Source organism: Gordionus sp. m RMFG-2023, chromosome 3 (genome assembly GCF_954871325.1).
Source record: "Gordionus sp. m RMFG-2023 chromosome 3, tfGorSpeb1-WG-v2, whole genome shotgun sequence".
NCBI lineage: Eukaryota > Metazoa > Nematomorpha > Gordioida > Chordodea > Parachordodidae > Gordionus > Gordionus sp. m RMFG-2023.
Genome location: NC_088777.1, coordinates 26259261 through 26276156, shown reverse-complemented (window position 1 = coordinate 26276156; position 16896 = coordinate 26259261). Strand labels below are relative to the sequence as shown.

Here is a 16896-nt window from a genome sequence, read left to right as displayed (position 1 = left end):
ACTTAAATTTTTTTAAATAAATTTATTAATTCATTGGAAACACTTTTAAAATAAAATTTATACTTTATTATGTTTAAAACTATAATTTAATGATTTTATTAAGTTATAATTATCATGAATAAATATTGTTTTATTAAGATTTATAATAATGATCTTTTAGAGTTCAGAGTGAGCCCAGCTATAGAAAATACACGCTCGTTGGGTGTGCTCCTAGTTGGAAAGCACAGGACCTTTCTAGCTAATATTGAAAGTTTAGGAAGATCCAATGCTCTTATCTTCCAAAAATCTAAGACATCTTTTATCTCCAAATTATAAGGCGAAAATAATGAATAACACTCTTTTTCTAAACTAGTTAAATAGTGTTATTGTTCCAGGCTATTGTTTTGAATAGATGAATTCGTAGCCAACGACTTAAGATAATCGAGTTTTGAAGCAACTTCTGTCGTTTCACATTCGTTTAAATCGTCCGTGTAAGGCCGTAGAGAGGTAGCGTGTTGACATAAAAATTCAACCGGAGTAATATTTTTTTCTTTTAAATATTCATTTACTATGTTTATTGATTGAAAACGAGGATCCAAAAGTGCTCCTAACACCTAAGTAAAAAAATAAAAGAAAGAGAAATAATATATAAAAAATAATTTATGTATTTTAAAATACTGCCTGAAGATCGGTTATTGGAAATCTATGATCAAATTTAGTAAGCATATTTTGTTTAAGGGATGCTATGGGAGGACTATCATATTCTTTTACAATTAAATGATTTTTAATTTCACTACGAAATAATAAGGTCAATTTATAGTAACTCCTTTTTGGACAGATAAAAATTCAACAGTTTTTTTGATAGTTTTAAGAAAATTTAAAAGTTCATGCACCAAGTCCCAATCGGAGTTAAATAATTTGAGATCCGGTTTCTCCATTCTATTGAATAGAATATTTATAGGATTTTTGTTATTGCCAGTCACACTTTCCAGCATTATTAAAATATTATCCCAACGTGTAGGCACATTTAATTTTAAGGTTTTATGTTTTTTCTCATATGATTTTCACTATCATCATCAAACCCCAAACGATCTTCATAAAAAGTATCATTATCAATAAAATCTAAAATATCCGATGGATATCGATTCAAAACATTTTCTATTTTCGATATCGTTTATATTTTCAAAATCCGTTGTGTTGAATCTTAAGGCAAATATAATTTCTCCCACTTTTTTAATGAGATTTTCTATTTTATTAACTTTTTTTATTCCATCGACTGTCACTAGATTATGTAATCCATGCCCCAAACATAAATGATGGTCATATTCTCTTAGACGAACACTTTTCTTTACATTGGGTCCTGTATCTGTAACCATTTGAATTTTCTTGGACCCTAAATCATTCAACCTTTTCTATTTCGGAAAGAATAGTTTTAGCGGTATGTTTTTGAGTGACATGATGTGTCGCCAATGTATAAAATACAATATTAAAATTATTATCTATTTTGTGAAATGTAAAGGTGATATAATTTCACCGTCTATATTTATCGGTCCACATATCAAAAGTTATAACACAAAATTTAGGACCTATATTAATTTGTTGCCATATGTATGCTTTCATTGATAAATACACATCATCTAATCCACTCCAGCTAATTGTAGTTCTATCTGGTAATTCTTTGGTATCTGAAATAATGCCATATTTCTACATAATAAAAAGTTAATAATAAAAATATTATGCCATGAAAAATTCTAAATGTGGGATGCTATAAAATAATTAAATATCTTAACAGTTAAAATTTCCCTATAAAAAATTATAATGATTTTACAAATAACCTTTAGAAAATCTTGCACAGTATTATTTATAGAAGAAAATGGCATTAAATCCTTGCAACACATAAGAACATAATTCCTTACCAGAATCCATTTTTTATCTTTTATAGGGTCAGTTGTATCTTTTACAATGGGTTTGAAAAATAACTTTAAATTTTGTTTAGATATTTCTTCTTTACATGATAAATCATGTTTGTCAAGTAAATGTTTTATTATATTTGATGTGCTGATATTTTTTGAAAAAGATTTGATTAAATAACTAATTAAAAAATTTATAAATATTTTTAAAATAAATCAAAAAATTTACTCTGAAAATGAATAATTATTTTCATCCTCACCATCTTTATCAAGTGCTATTTGCAACCATATATTACAAAAAACTTTATCTGTAGCAACACTGGTTCTCTTATTATTTGTGTCAGTTTTTAATAAAGGATCCAAAATGTTTCCATGCAAAAGAAGGCTTTGCTTGCAAGGATATACTATATTTTGTTACAGGGTATTGCAATGCTGCATCCATCATAATTGTTTTAGTCCTGGTATTTTTTTATATGTTATAATGGCAACAAAATAAAAATCATTAATTAAAATTTCCTATTATGATACAAAATAAACTTTATATAACGAGTTTTAGATTTTATGAAGCATAAAAATAAAAGAATAAAATATAGAATTACCTTTTCAAATTTAATGTCCTAATCTTATTTTATCTATCATGTTGGTCACAAACCTGCCCAAAGTGTGCGAATATGGATTATTACAAATCAAATTTATAGCAAATAATATTTATTAATTTTAAAAAATGAAATCGCATTTTTTAATAATTCAAAAAATATTTAATATTTTTCTTCTAATTACAATTCATAAATAATATATAAAATAAATTAATAATAAAAAATGTATCACGCCGCCGAATTTTTACATCTGTGGCGGCGTGTTGGGCGCCGTAAATTTTTAGGCGCCCAGCGTCGGCGTGGTCAAAATCACCGGCGGCGGCGCATTTGACCGGCGGCGCACATGTCTAGGCATAGATGATCAGTAATATTTTAACAAATAATATTGATTTTGATATGGGTATCAACTAAAAGTTTTAAACTCAAAACATAACATTTAAACTTAGTTTTAATGGATTGGGCCTTGCCTGAAGGTGGGAGGGGGTTATAAAGAATAAAAATTGGTAAAATACCATGTAACAACTATCATTAGAGTAAGGAGAAAATTCTCATTCCCCATCATTTTTGACGAGCTCAGCAATGCTGGCTAACGGGAGCTCTGGTACTCTTAGTTAGATATTTTTCATTTTGCCCTTCAAGAAAGACGGGTCATCATACTTTTCTCCCTTATTCGATGATAGATGAATCAGAAATTAAGAATATCTTATGGTGATTCACAAATTTACCTCTTTTCGCCTAAATTTTAATATTTTTATAAAATATATTAATAAAGTATATTTAGTACCATATACACAAACTAATTACCCTTCAACCCCGTCATTCTTGACAGGTTATTGACTAGTATAAGTAATAATTGTCCAGTCCGTAATATTTTTATGAAGGAAAAAAGACAATAATTTGCTTATTTCCTAGTTTAGAAAAAATTGTAAAATTTCTGGCCGACCTTAAAAATATTATGCGTAAGTTGTCCAGCGAAATATATTTTATACAAGTTTCTCAGTACATCCTTTGCAAATATCGAAAATTAATAATTTAAATATTTCATCACTTAATGTTTGCTGGTTAAATCTATCCATTATAGAAATAAAATTGCCTTTCAACCGGTCTAGAAGAAAATAACATGTGCGATAAAAATGTTTTTCATTTAGCATATTAATATCGGTTCTTTCAACTTTTCGATATATGATAATATGATTTTAGGTGACGATGTATTCCACCACTACCATATTACTTGCATCATGCCATCAGATCTTCATTTAGCATATTTATATCGGTTCTTTCAACTTTTCGATATAATAATATGATTTTAGGTGACGATGTATCCCACCACTACCATATTACTTGTATCATGCCAACGGATCTTTATATAGGGTTAGATATTTTACCAAAATCCATGATTGCTTTCAATATTAATGTTAGAAACCATTTATTTAAATCCTCTAATTCTTGTTTAAAGATGGAAAAGCAATAGCTTAAGTATAGTATATCAATTTGTCCAAATGTGTTTATAATAATTAACATACAGGGTTTCCCATTCAAAAAAGGAAAAGTCCCAATCAAAAAAGTAGAAGTTTTAATCATAAAAGGAAAAGGTCCGATCAAAAAAGGAAAAGAGTTAATCATTAAAGGAAAAGGTCCAAACAAAAAAGGAAAAGTGTCAATTAAAAAAGAAAGGAAAAAGCCCGATCAAAAAAGGAAAAGTGTCAAACAAAAAGGGAAAAGGTTCAAACAAAAAGGGAAAAGGTTCAATCAAAAAAAGAAAAGTGTCAAACAAAAGGAAAAGGACCAATCAAAAAAGGAAAAGTGTATAGAAAAGTAAAATTCCCAAAAGGAAAGGAAAAATGTCAATCAAAAAGGAAAATTTCCATTCATAAAAGGAAAATCGTAATTTTTTTAAATTTTTTGTCAATTATTCGTAAATTTTTATTTATTTCTGTTATTCCTTCTTAATTTATATCTAAATTTTTGCTATTTCTTTACGTTTTTTTTTCTTACTGATCTTTTCTTAATTTATTTTTCTTCTCATTTTTGATAATTCTTTTGTATTTTTAAAAATAATTTAGAAATTTACCATTTTTTTAACAATTCTTTACGTTTTTTTTTCATCATACATACAATAATCTTTTTATGATTTTTCCATTGTAATCTTTTACATACATTTCTAACCTTTTCAATTTCTTTAAGTCATTTTTAATCTTTATTTTTTTGAGCATTTCTCATTTTTTTCTTCTCATTTTTGATAATTTTAAAAATAAGAATTTAAAAATGATTATATTTTATTAATTTATATTAGAGATCTACAACTGTACCCGACCCGAACCCGGCCCAAACGAGCTTCGGGCTCGGGCCTATTTTTTTAAAAAGAGGTTCGGGCTGGGCCGGGCCTAATATTTTTTTAAAAAATTCTGGCCGGGTCGGGCTTTATGTTGAATTTTTAATGTAAAATAAAAATATAAGATTTTATTTATAGAAACTAGACGCCATATAACTTACAGGGTTTCCCATTCAAAAAAGGAAAAGTGTCAATCATAAAAGGAAAATTCCCAAAAAGAAAGGAAAAAGTCCGATCAAAAAAGGAAAAGGTTCAATCAAAAAAGGAAAAGGTCCAATCAAAAAAGGAAAAGTATCAATCGAAAAAGGAGAATTCCCATTCAAAAAAGGAAAATCGTAATTTTTTAAAATATCTTGTCAATTTTTTTAAATTTTTATTTATTTTTGTTATTCCTTCTTATTTTATTTCTAACTTTTTGCCATTTCTTTACATTGATTTTCTTACTGTATCTTTCCTCAATTTATTTCTAACCTTTTGCGGTTTTCTTTATTTTATTTTTCTTACTATATCTTCTCTCAATTTATTTTTCTTCTCATTTTTGATAATTCTTTTGTATTTTTAAAAGTAATTTATAAATTTAGGTCCATTTTTTTAACAATTCTTTACGTTTTTTTCATCATACATACAATATTCTTTTTATAATTTTTTCATAGTAATCTTTTACATACATTTCTAACCTTTTCAATCTCTTCATTTTTAATCTTTATTTTTTTGACCATTTCTCAATTTTTTCTTCTCATTTTTGATAATTTTAAAAATAAAAATTTAAGAATGATTATTGTATTTAATTGCAATTGCTAAATTAAATTAATCGTTTAGTTATAATGTACCTTTAAAATTAAATCAGTTTAAACTGTAATACCAAACGATATGTAAATTAATAAAATATAATCATTTTTAAATTCTTATTTTTAAAATTATCAAAAATGAGAAGAAAAAAATTAAGAAAAGCTCAAAAAAATAAAGATTAAAAATGAAGAGATTGAAAAGGTTAGAAATGTATGTAAAAGATTACAATGAAAAAATCATAAAAAGAATATTTATGTATGATTAAATAAAAACGTAAAGAATTATTAAAAAAATGGACCAAAATTTATAAATCATTTTTAAAAATACAAAAGAATTATCAAAAAATGAGAAGAAAAATAAATTGAGAGAAGATATAGTAAGAAAAATAAAGTAAAGAAAATCGTAAAAAGTTAGAAATAAATTGAGAAAAGATACAGTAAGAAAAGTAACGTAAAGAAATCGTGAAAAGATACAATAAGAAAAATAACGTAAAGAAATCGTAAAAAGTTAGAAATAAAATAAGAAGGAATAACAAAAATAAATATAAATTTAAGAAAAATTGACAAGAAATTTTAAAAAATTACAATTTTCTTTTTTTGAATGGGAATTTTCCTTTTTTGATTGACACTTTTCCTTTTTGGAATTTTCCCTTTTCGATTGACACTTTTCATTTTTTTATTGGACCTTTTCTTTTTTATTTGACACTTTTCCTTTTTGATTGAACCTTTTCCTTTTTTGTTTGACACTTTTCCTTTTTTGATCGGACTTTATCCTTTCTTTTTGGGAATTTTCCTTTTTGATTGAACCTTTTCCTTTTATGATCGACCCTTTTCCTTTTTTGATCGGTCTTTTTTCTTTTATGATTAAAACTTTTCCTTTTTTGTTTGGGACTTTTAATTTTTTGAATGGGAAACCCTGTATATAATTTATTTTGAGTAATTATAAAAATTAATTTTTATATTTAAATAAATTCGGGCCGTGTCGGTAAATTTTTTTTAAAAAAATTTCGAGCCTGGCCGGGCTTGAAAAATTAGGCCCGATGCAGATCACTAATTTACATATCGTTTGGTATTACAGTTCAAACTTATTTAATTTTAAAAAGGTACATTATAACCAAACGATTAATTTAATTTAGCAATTGTAATTATATTGTCTGCCAAAAACATTAAATATAATTTTATAAAATAATTATCACAAATGAGAAGAAGAAAATTGAAAAATGCTCAAAAAAATAAAGATTAAAAATGACTTAAAGAGATTGAAAAGGTTAGAAATGTACGTAAAAGATAACAATGGAAATATCATAAAAAGGATATTGTATGTATGATTAAAAAAAACGTAAAGAATTGTTAAAAAAATGGACCTAAATTTATAAAATATTTTTAAAAATACAAAATAATTATCAAAAATGAGAAGAAAAATAAATTGAGAGAAGATATAGTAAGAAAAATTAAAATAAAGAAAATCGCAAAAGTTAGAAATAAATTGAGAAAAGATCAGTAAGAAAAAAAACGTAAAGAAATCGCAAAAATTTAGAAATAAATTAAGAAGGAATAACAAAAATAAATAAAAATTTAAGAAAAATTGACAAAAAATTTAAAAAAATTACGATTTTCCTTTTTGACTTTTCCTTTTTATGGGAAACCTTGTAATAAATATGCACGAGAAATAAAATGGAACGTTTTTTTATAATTTAAATAAATATTTAATTTATAAAAAATATGTAAAAATATTCACATTTTATTAATGTGGGCATCTATTTCCTGTGTAAAAAACTTTTGATCTTCTATCCTGAAAATATAAATATATTGACAGGTTTTTTAAAGTTTATAAACGATATTAGAGGTCTGCAAAAAACGGGTTTTAGCTACTAGTTGTTTTAAATTTTTTAACCCGTCACTCGCTTATAATCTTTTTTTTTAAATTTTCCCGCCCACCCATTTTTCTATAAATTTGTTAATGTTTAAATATTATTTTAATGGATGGTTGGCTCTTTATTTATTTATTTATTTTAATTAAACATGTATAATATGCTATATTATGAAATAAAACTATTATTTTTAATAAAATCAAGTCTGTTCTACTCATTTCGCCCGAGAAGTATTAAAAATTTATCCAACCCTCTTGCTACTACCTGCCTAATCTTTATAATATTTTAGAAAACTCACGCCAGCCCGTAGTATGGGTGGGCGGGCTAAAAACCCACTTATTGTACTCCCCTATGCGGTAACATATTAAAAATCTTTAAAATTTAATGTTACTTTAAATTACGAAGTTTGATGAACATTATTTTTTCTTTAATAATCTTTAAAATAATCAAATTATTACTGGAATTAAATTATAAAATTTTGACTTTATATGACGTCAGCACAAGATAAACTAAACTTTGTTTCATTTTTTTAAATTTTAAATGAGACAGGATTTTTCGAATAAATATAATGGATATGGCTATATATTATTCTACCTGAGCCCTCCAGTAGAAAACCTTAATACCAACTATAAAATTCCTATAAAAATCTTTTTAACATTGTTTTATAATCAGCAATTATATTCAATATTTCGCTAAATATGATATTGGTCAAACGCTAAAAGAATAGAGATCATCATCTAAAAAATAAGTCAAATAATTTTAAAGGATTTTCTCCGACTAAATAATTATAGTTCGCATTTAAATCGGTTCCTTCTGATTGAGGAAGAATAAAAATTATTAATAGGCTTATTTAGAATGCATTTCAATCTTCTGCTACATTATGAAGATTAGAATAACATACAAAATTGTTCTCTAAATCATAATCATTGCTGAGAGCACTACAAGGTGGGAGTACGACAAACTGGTTTAGAAACAATTCACATAACTATTTTTTAATAACAATAATTTTTATTTAATTTTAAATTCAATTTTTCAAAAGAAAATTTGATAATTTTACTAAAAGTATATTATCATTGAACCTCTTTATGGTTAGTATACCATTTAAGTAAAATTTTAAATTAATTATTTAATCCTATGATCTTATATATGCTGAATATATTATATATCTAAAAATATGGAGAATAGGAGAACGAATTATTAACTTGCAAAAATGCGCCAAAATATTATGTAACGAGAATTCGGGAGCAGTTAATATGATTTTTTAAATAAATTTTAATAAAAGAATAAATGATAAAATGTTAGTTAAAAATCAATGTACCATAAATTGCTTGTTAACCTTTAATGGGTTAAAATACAAGGCAGTTGATTTTAAGATAAAACTTATGATAAAAGCTACTTTGTAAAATAAGTGACTTTTGGAAGAACAGCTAAATCTACCATATCCTTATCGACATTTATATATTTTAGATATTCTTTAACATTGAGGGATAATGGATCTTATTTGCCTTTTTAATATATAAAAGATTTTTATAAAAAATAGTTTATGTCATTTTTTTTCTCTTATGTTTAATAACCCTTAATTTTTATTTAAAAAATTTCAGACATAATAGATGACATATCAGGAAATTTGGGAAAAGTCAATCAAAGAATGAACAAAGCAACTCACAATATAATGCTCATAACTCGTCATCATAAAACTTGGCGTAAAATTGATTTGTCTTTTTTCTTATTTAAGAAATTATTTGATAGATGAATTATGAAAGAAAATAGATAAGAATAAAAAGAGATAATATTGATTAACTATTTTTAATAGTTTTTAAAAAATATTTTTTTTAGCCTATTGGTTGATCATCATATTTCTCCTGATTTTGATATTGATCGTTACTTTCATATAGGGAAACAACTTTGAAATAAAAATGCGCCATCTAGAAAATTTTGATTTCCAAAAATGTTATGAGTTATTATAATATTTGAAAATCTATCTCTTAATGTTAATTTGGCTTATTATAACAAATCCTCAAATATTTATTTAAATCATTATTGTTAAATACAATATTGATAATATATTATGTAATTTATAAATTTATTTTTCCTAATTTTTCTAAGATAAATATGTTAATAATGCTCATTTTAATCTTTTCTTTATGCTATCCTCGAGCACTATTCATTTGGTAATTAATTTATTGAAACCATTCGCAATACTTGATATTTAATGTTAAATCATTGATGTTTACTTAAATTAGTACGATATATTATGCCTATATTATATATTATTCTGTAATGGTTCCGGACTTGTATCTTTATGTTTAAATTTTATTATTAAGTATTTTATACTTTAAAATAACTTATCTATAGCCTTAACCTGCTGAAACGCTACTTTTAGCAAAATTATTTTTCAAAGAATGTAGCTCGCTATCTACTAGCTTAAAAATTTGTTTTCCCTTAAATTCGTAACTAAGCAAGGAGTTACATAAATACATCTTCTTAAAAATAGCGACAAATAATTTAAATGTTCATAACTATAATAGTTTAGAATAATATAATCTATTTTTATTTAAAAATAATAATTTTATTTCTTATGATATGAGTAGACAATTTAAAAATATATATTAAAATTATAATTTATTATATAAAAAACATTAAATAAAAATTTAAAAAAAAGGAACATGATACCCTAGGAAGGAGTGAATGCTTAGGAAATTAGATCGCCAGATTTTGAAGAAAATCTACTGCGGTGGTTGAATCTCCTTGGGGTCACATGTAATGAGTCTCCTTTTACAACTTTGATATGATTAATTTCCTCCATTTGACTATGGGCATAAAAAGAGTGTACGTGAGCCCCAAGTTGAATGTACATGAGCCCCAAGTTTTTTAAGGGCTTCTGCCATAACGAAAAATGAGTGGTTATACTTAGCTGCTAAGTTAAAACAATGAAATCTTAGGTCAGCGAAAGGCCTGTTTTGGAATAAGAGATATGCCCTCAAGACGTTGTAAGGTGTAGTGTTGTTAAACCGCTAAGCCGAGTCGACTTAGCTGCGACTCGAGCCTAGTTTCTAGTCGATAAAACTACTTCGACTCAAGTCAACTAAATGAGCCTTATTGGTCGGCTCACTTTGTCGGCTCGTGTAAGTCGACTCGCTGGGTCTGCTCAATTTTTTTGTTTTTTTTATAAAATCTGGTAAATTACTAAATTTTGGGTTACTGATTAATGTGAACTAAATAATAATATTCATGTCGTAACTAAAAATGGCTCAGGACCCGAATTCGGCTTCAGGGATTATATACCTAATTTTTATAACACCAAAATGTAAAAATATAATTTATATTGTAAAGATGTTAAATTAAAATTTTAGTGAAGATTTACCCTAGATAAGTGATAATTGTCATAATCGTTATTTTTAAATTTTTTTGACGTAAATGGGCTTAAATAAGTATTGCTAACATGTTAAAATAAAATTTTAGTGAATATGTACCATAGATAAGTGCAGTGGCTTCGCTAGGGGGGGGGGGGGGAAGCGCAGGGTCTCGAGCCCCCTGAAGCAAAAAATTTTTTTTTAATGGCTCCTTAATATTTTAAACTAAAAATAAATTTTTTTGACTGCCCACTGAATTATTTCTTTTATGATTCCATTAAGTAATATATAGATATAATTTTATTATTTAGAAATTAATAAAACTATTTAAATTTTTATTAAATGAATATAATTTTAATTATTAGATTAGATTAATACATATAAATTATCTTTTCACTATGTCAGCTTGCAATCAAATTCTGTATTAAAAATATAATATCAATAACTAACTAAATATTAATTTAGCTTTAACAGTTGAAGTTTAATTGACTTTTATTATTTAAATTATTATTTAACCCTAATTAAATAAATATGATCATATATTATTTGAAAATTAACAAATTAATATTGTAATTAGCCGAGTTCAAATGACTAATCAACTGTATATTTATTTTGAAATTTTATTATCATATTAAAAATATTTTAAGTATAAGAGATTTCTTTATTAAAATAAAAAGTAAGTAGACATATAGTTTATAATCCACTACTATATACAGTTGTTTATAAAATATCAGATATAATGCTACTTTTATAGACGTATTTGACAGTTATATAATATAATATTATAATAAATTTTACTAATAAATGGTTTTGATAATAAATTAAATATAGCATTCAAGTATTTAACGCCATCTATTTAGTTATAAATAATTTTTAAAATTTAACATTTTATTATTCATCCTGCAATAGATGTAATAAATTTGATATCTTTTCTTATCTTTTTTTATATGTTTTTAGGAAAGCTATTTTTTTCATTTTCGAAAAACAGTCTTGAGTTGAATTTTTAATACAAGTATATTTTTGATATTATAACAAACTACTATTATTTTAAGATATAATATACCAAGGTGGTGCGACAATATATAAAATCTTAATTGTTTCATCATATCATTCTGGTCCTTATTTTATAGTTAGAAAATGTTTCATTTCTAATATGGCATTGCCGTGTAAATAACTCCAGGCTTCAATATATTTGCATAATTATTTCTTCCAAAGATTTTTAGTGTTTTTATTTTATCAATTTATCCAACATAATAAATTCTGATATTAGTTAACATCGTGGCTATTACTGCATATTAACCAGCATCTATTATTTGTGTTGCAATGTAATTTAAGATTATTACTATAACGGCTGAGAGCATATAATTGCATATTTTAGATGAAAAATAATAGTCAAGTGTGTAGTCGTTTATATATCATTTAAAATGGAAAATAATCTTTTAGAAATTTAATATCTCACAATAATTTTCTCGATTACTTATCTAGCTTCCATAATGTCATCTAAGAGGAAGCTCTAACCACCATATAGTTTTATGATTTGGATTGGTCGTTTATATTCTCTCCTACAAAAATTGTTGATTTGGTTTAAGCCTATAAATTTTTCCTTATTAGTCCATTCTATAAAACACTGTCTAAAATGGATACAGAGATTTATACTAGTTTGATAACCTTTTGTCAATATAAGTTGCTAAGAATTATATTATTGCATTATGTGATTTTTTATATGCCAGTTTATTTTGTATGCATAATATAATAAATGACAAAATCTGAATAATTGTTCAGAGTTAACCAATTTTAAAAAAGTATAATATATTTATATAAAACCCGGCCGAAGGCCCATAAATTTTTTTTAGTTGAGACCCCTGAGAGTGTGAAGGCTAGCGATACCCCTGGATAAGTGACAAATGTCATAATCGTTAAAGTTTTTTAAATTTTTTTCACGTAAATGGGCTAAAATAAGTATTGCTACATGTTTAAATAAAATTTTAATGAAGATGTACCATAGATAAGTGATGACATTTTCATAATCGTTATTTTTAAAGTTTTTAAAATTTTTTCACGTAAATGGGCTAAAATAAGTATTGCTAACATGTTTAAATAAAATTTAATATGTACCATAGATAAGTGACAATTGTCATAATCGTTGTTTTTAAAGTTTTTTAAATTTTTTTGACGTAAATGGGCTAAAATAAGTATTGCTAACATGTTTATATAATTTTAGTGAACATGTACCTAGATAAGTAACAATTGTCATAATCGTTGTTTTTAAAATTTTTTTGATGTAAATGGGCTAAGATAAGTATTGCTAACATGTTTAAATAAAATTTTAGTGAAGATGTACCATAGATAAGTGACAATTATCATAATCGTTGTTTTTAAAGTTTGACGTAAATGGGCTATAATAAGTATTGCTAACATGTTAAAATTAAACTTCAGTGAAGATGTACTCTAGATACAAGGTTTCCAAAAAGGAAAAGTCCCGATCTAAAAAGGAAAATTCTCATTCAAAAAAGGAAAATCGTAATTTTTTTTGCCAATTTTTCTTAAACTTTTATTTATTTTTGTTATTCCTTCGTAATTTATTTCTAAATTTTTGCGATTTCTTTACGTTTTTTTTCTTACTGTATCTTTTTGCGATTTTCTTTACTTTTATTTTTCTTGCTATATCTTCTCTCAATTTATTTTTCTTCTCATTTTGATAATTCTGTTGTATTTTTAAAAATAATTTGTAAATTTAGGTCTATTTTTTAAATTTTTCTTTACGTTTTTTTTCATCCATACAATATTCTTTTTATGATTTTTTCATTGTAATCTTTTAAATATTAATTTTTTTCTTCACATTTTTGATAATTATTTTTGCTAGTTTAGTTCATTACAGAATCCTTGTAGGAGAAATGTGCCATGAATGGCCATGTTTTTGCTTTTTTGAAAAAAATGTATTTAAAATTATGTTTAACCAAACAAATTTTATATCAATGTATAGTTTAAATAATAATCTTTAAAATATAATTTGATTTAAAGCTCTAACTATAATAGTTTATGAGCTAGATGAGGTTATGTGAAAGTTGTATTTCTGGCCATTCAATACATATGTTAACTGGCCATGATATATTATTTAAGAATTTAAATATGAAATAATACAATATGAAATACTTGTAAAAGACCTATATTAATATTTGTACATTTTTTAGTTATATATAAAATTAATTATACCCTAATTTATTTAGTATTAAAATCTCAATTTATTACCACATCTATTTAATGATAATATTACAAATTAATATCTTAATTATCATTTTACTAACATTCTTAAGCTTGTTCATCATTTTATTTCACCAAATATTGGTTTGCTGGGCTTTTAATTTTAATATGAATATGTGAATTTGTGACCAATCAATACATGGCCAGTCAACACTCACCTCTCTAATATAATAAAGCACCTTTATATGTCTATTAAATAAAGCTTTAAAGTCTAATTTTTTTTGTGAATAATGCTAAATGCCTAAGGATAATATTTATAATATCAGTAATCTAAATTAGTAATTATTTAACCAAACAAAAAAAATGTGTAACGTGATTTTTCCAGAAAGAGGTACTAAAAACAGTTTATTTGAAATATTTTTTATTGAATTGCTCTATTCAATAAATGAACTTAGGTAAGGTACATATCATAAATATACACATTTTATCCAATTATGAGAGAAATTGGTCAATTAAATAAAAAGTTAAAGAGTAGTGGCCAGTCTTCACACATGGCCATTTATGGCACATTTCCCCTACATATAATTTTGTTTATTAGAGACCATTTAATTAAAACATCTATTTTATATCTGACTTTGATAAAATTAATTTATAAATTTAAAAAAAAATTAATTTTATTTAGTCTGTCTTCCTCTCCTATTGTTTTAAATAATAATAATTTTCTAATGCGTTTTAAAAATAAAAATTTAAAAATGATTATATTTTATTAATTTAAATATCGTTTGGTATTACAGTTCAAACTTATTTAATTTTATAAGGTATATATAACCAAACGATTAATTATAATTTAGCAATTGTAATTATATTGTCTGCCAAAAACATTTAATATAATTTTAAAAATTTATTATAAATGTGAAGAAAAAATTGAGAAATGCTCAAAAAAATAAAGATTAAAAATGACGAGATTGAAAAGGTTAAAAATGTATGTAAAAGATTACAATGAAAAAATCATAAATAGAATATTGTAAGGTCCGTGAAGTTGTAAGAACGATGTAAGGATCAATTAACAAAACCTATGCCATTATTTAGAGTCTTAATTGATCTTCAAACCAGACATCAGCAGAATTAAAGGTTATTGAGTTATAAGCAAAATAATGAAAGTACGAAGATTTGCAGCTGTAAGAATGATTTGAGGATCAATTACCGAAACTTATATCATTGTATAGCCCGTTAATTGATCCTAATTGATCTTCTATCCGGAAAGCAGCGGAATAAACCGTTACTGAGTTATGAGCAAAATAAGAAAGTGTTGGCACTTTGCCAAAACCGAAAATATAAAAGATCACAATCTGATACTTGGCAATTATTTAGGCTTTAATTTGTGCGTTAATAATATCCAAACCGAATATCGATATCACTAAACGCAACTGAGTTATGACCTGTTTTTATAGCGTGAAGTTGTAAGAATTTTTTTAAAAAGTGAGGATCAATTACCAAAAACTATACCAAATTGTGGTGCGTTAATTGATCCTCCAGAATCTTTAAACCGCATATCAACGGAATGAACCGTTCGTGAGTTATAAGCAAAACAAAAAAGTATTGACACTTTGCCAAAACCGAAAATAAAAAAGATCATGTTTTGAAATTTGGCAATTATGTAGTATTCAATACGTACATTAACAATCACCAAACCGGATATCGATATCACTAACCAATACCGAGTTATAACCGTTTTAAAAACGTTAAGTTGGCGGAAATATTTAAGCTGTAAGAACGATTTGAGGATCAATTACCGAAACTTATACCATTGTATAGCCCGTTAATTGATCTTCTATCCGGAAAGCAGCAGAATGAACCGTTACTGAGTTATGAGCAAATTAAGAAAGTGCTGGCACTTAGCCAAAACCGAAAATATAAAAGATCACGATCTGAAATTTGGCAAATATTTAGGCTTTAATTTGTGCGTTAATAATTTCCAAACCGGATATCGATATCACTAACCGTAACCGAGTTATGACTAGTTTTTAAAGCGTGAAGTTGTAAGAATTTTTTTAAAAAGTGAGGATCAATTACCAAAAACTATACCAAATTGTGGTGCGTTAATTGATCCTCCAGAATCTTTAAACCGCATATCAACAGAATGAACCGTTCGTGAGTTATAAGCAAAATAGAAAAATTTTGGCACCTTGCCAAAATTAAAAATTTGAGCAATCATTTTTTTAGTTATAGCCAATATTTAGTACCTTAATTGATCCTCCATATTCTTCAAACGGAATGTCAAAAAAATTAAAGGAAAGTGAGTTTATCAACAATAAATATTTCAAGGTCAAATTTCGACCTGACAAATTATGGATATTCATTTTTTAGTTCTCCGTTGATAACAAGAAGTTTAATAGCCGAAATTAAAATGTAAAAGTTAATAACAAAATTAATAAAAACAAATTACGGTACACTAAAACAAAATCTAGTGCAGCGACAGACATTCTATTAATTTTGCCATTATTTAATCATTGTAAATTTTTTTTTTATGAGCTTACTAAATGTTTCAAGGTCAAATTTATTCCACTGAAATTATATATGCACTGTCCTATTAAATTTTATCGTTTAAAAGGCCAATGATAAAGCTCGAAAGCCTATTATATTATTCTTATAAAAGTATATTCCTTTTTTTTTGATAGATCTTAACTATTTTAAAAAATAGAAGAATGTAAGTAAACTTGAATTACAAGTAGCTATCTAGAAAAATTATGTATTATTTAATTTAGCCAAGTATATCGGCCTTTATGGCTTTTGTACTTGTCGTTATATTTTAATCTAAGTCGAAGATTTTTTATGTAATATAATAGGGAAGGAATGGTGAATAATA

At 25.4% G+C, this 16896-nt stretch overlaps 1 protein-coding gene across 11 annotated transcripts in view; it reads left to right on the top strand.

Annotated features, from left to right (window-relative positions):
- The window catches only part of LOC135925905 (syntaxin-8-like), an 87937-nt gene extending 78311 nt beyond the window's left edge, over window positions 1-9626 (top strand). The window contains exons 7-9 of one of the 11 annotated variants that reach the window (XR_010571754.1): window positions 3796-3856; window positions 9078-9179; window positions 9313-9624. Coding sequence is in view for 5 of the 11 variants with exons in the window: in XM_065461471.1 (XP_065317543.1) it covers window positions 9078-9179; window positions 9313-9371 (161 nt within the window). In the remaining 6 variants the exon portion in view is untranslated. Of the gene's footprint in view, window positions 1-3685; window positions 3857-9077; window positions 9180-9312 lie in introns of those variants that run through there. The other 10 variants (XR_010571756.1, XR_010571755.1, XM_065461471.1 and 7 more) reach the window with 10 other exon arrangements.
- Window positions 9627-16896: the final 7270 nt, after the last annotated feature.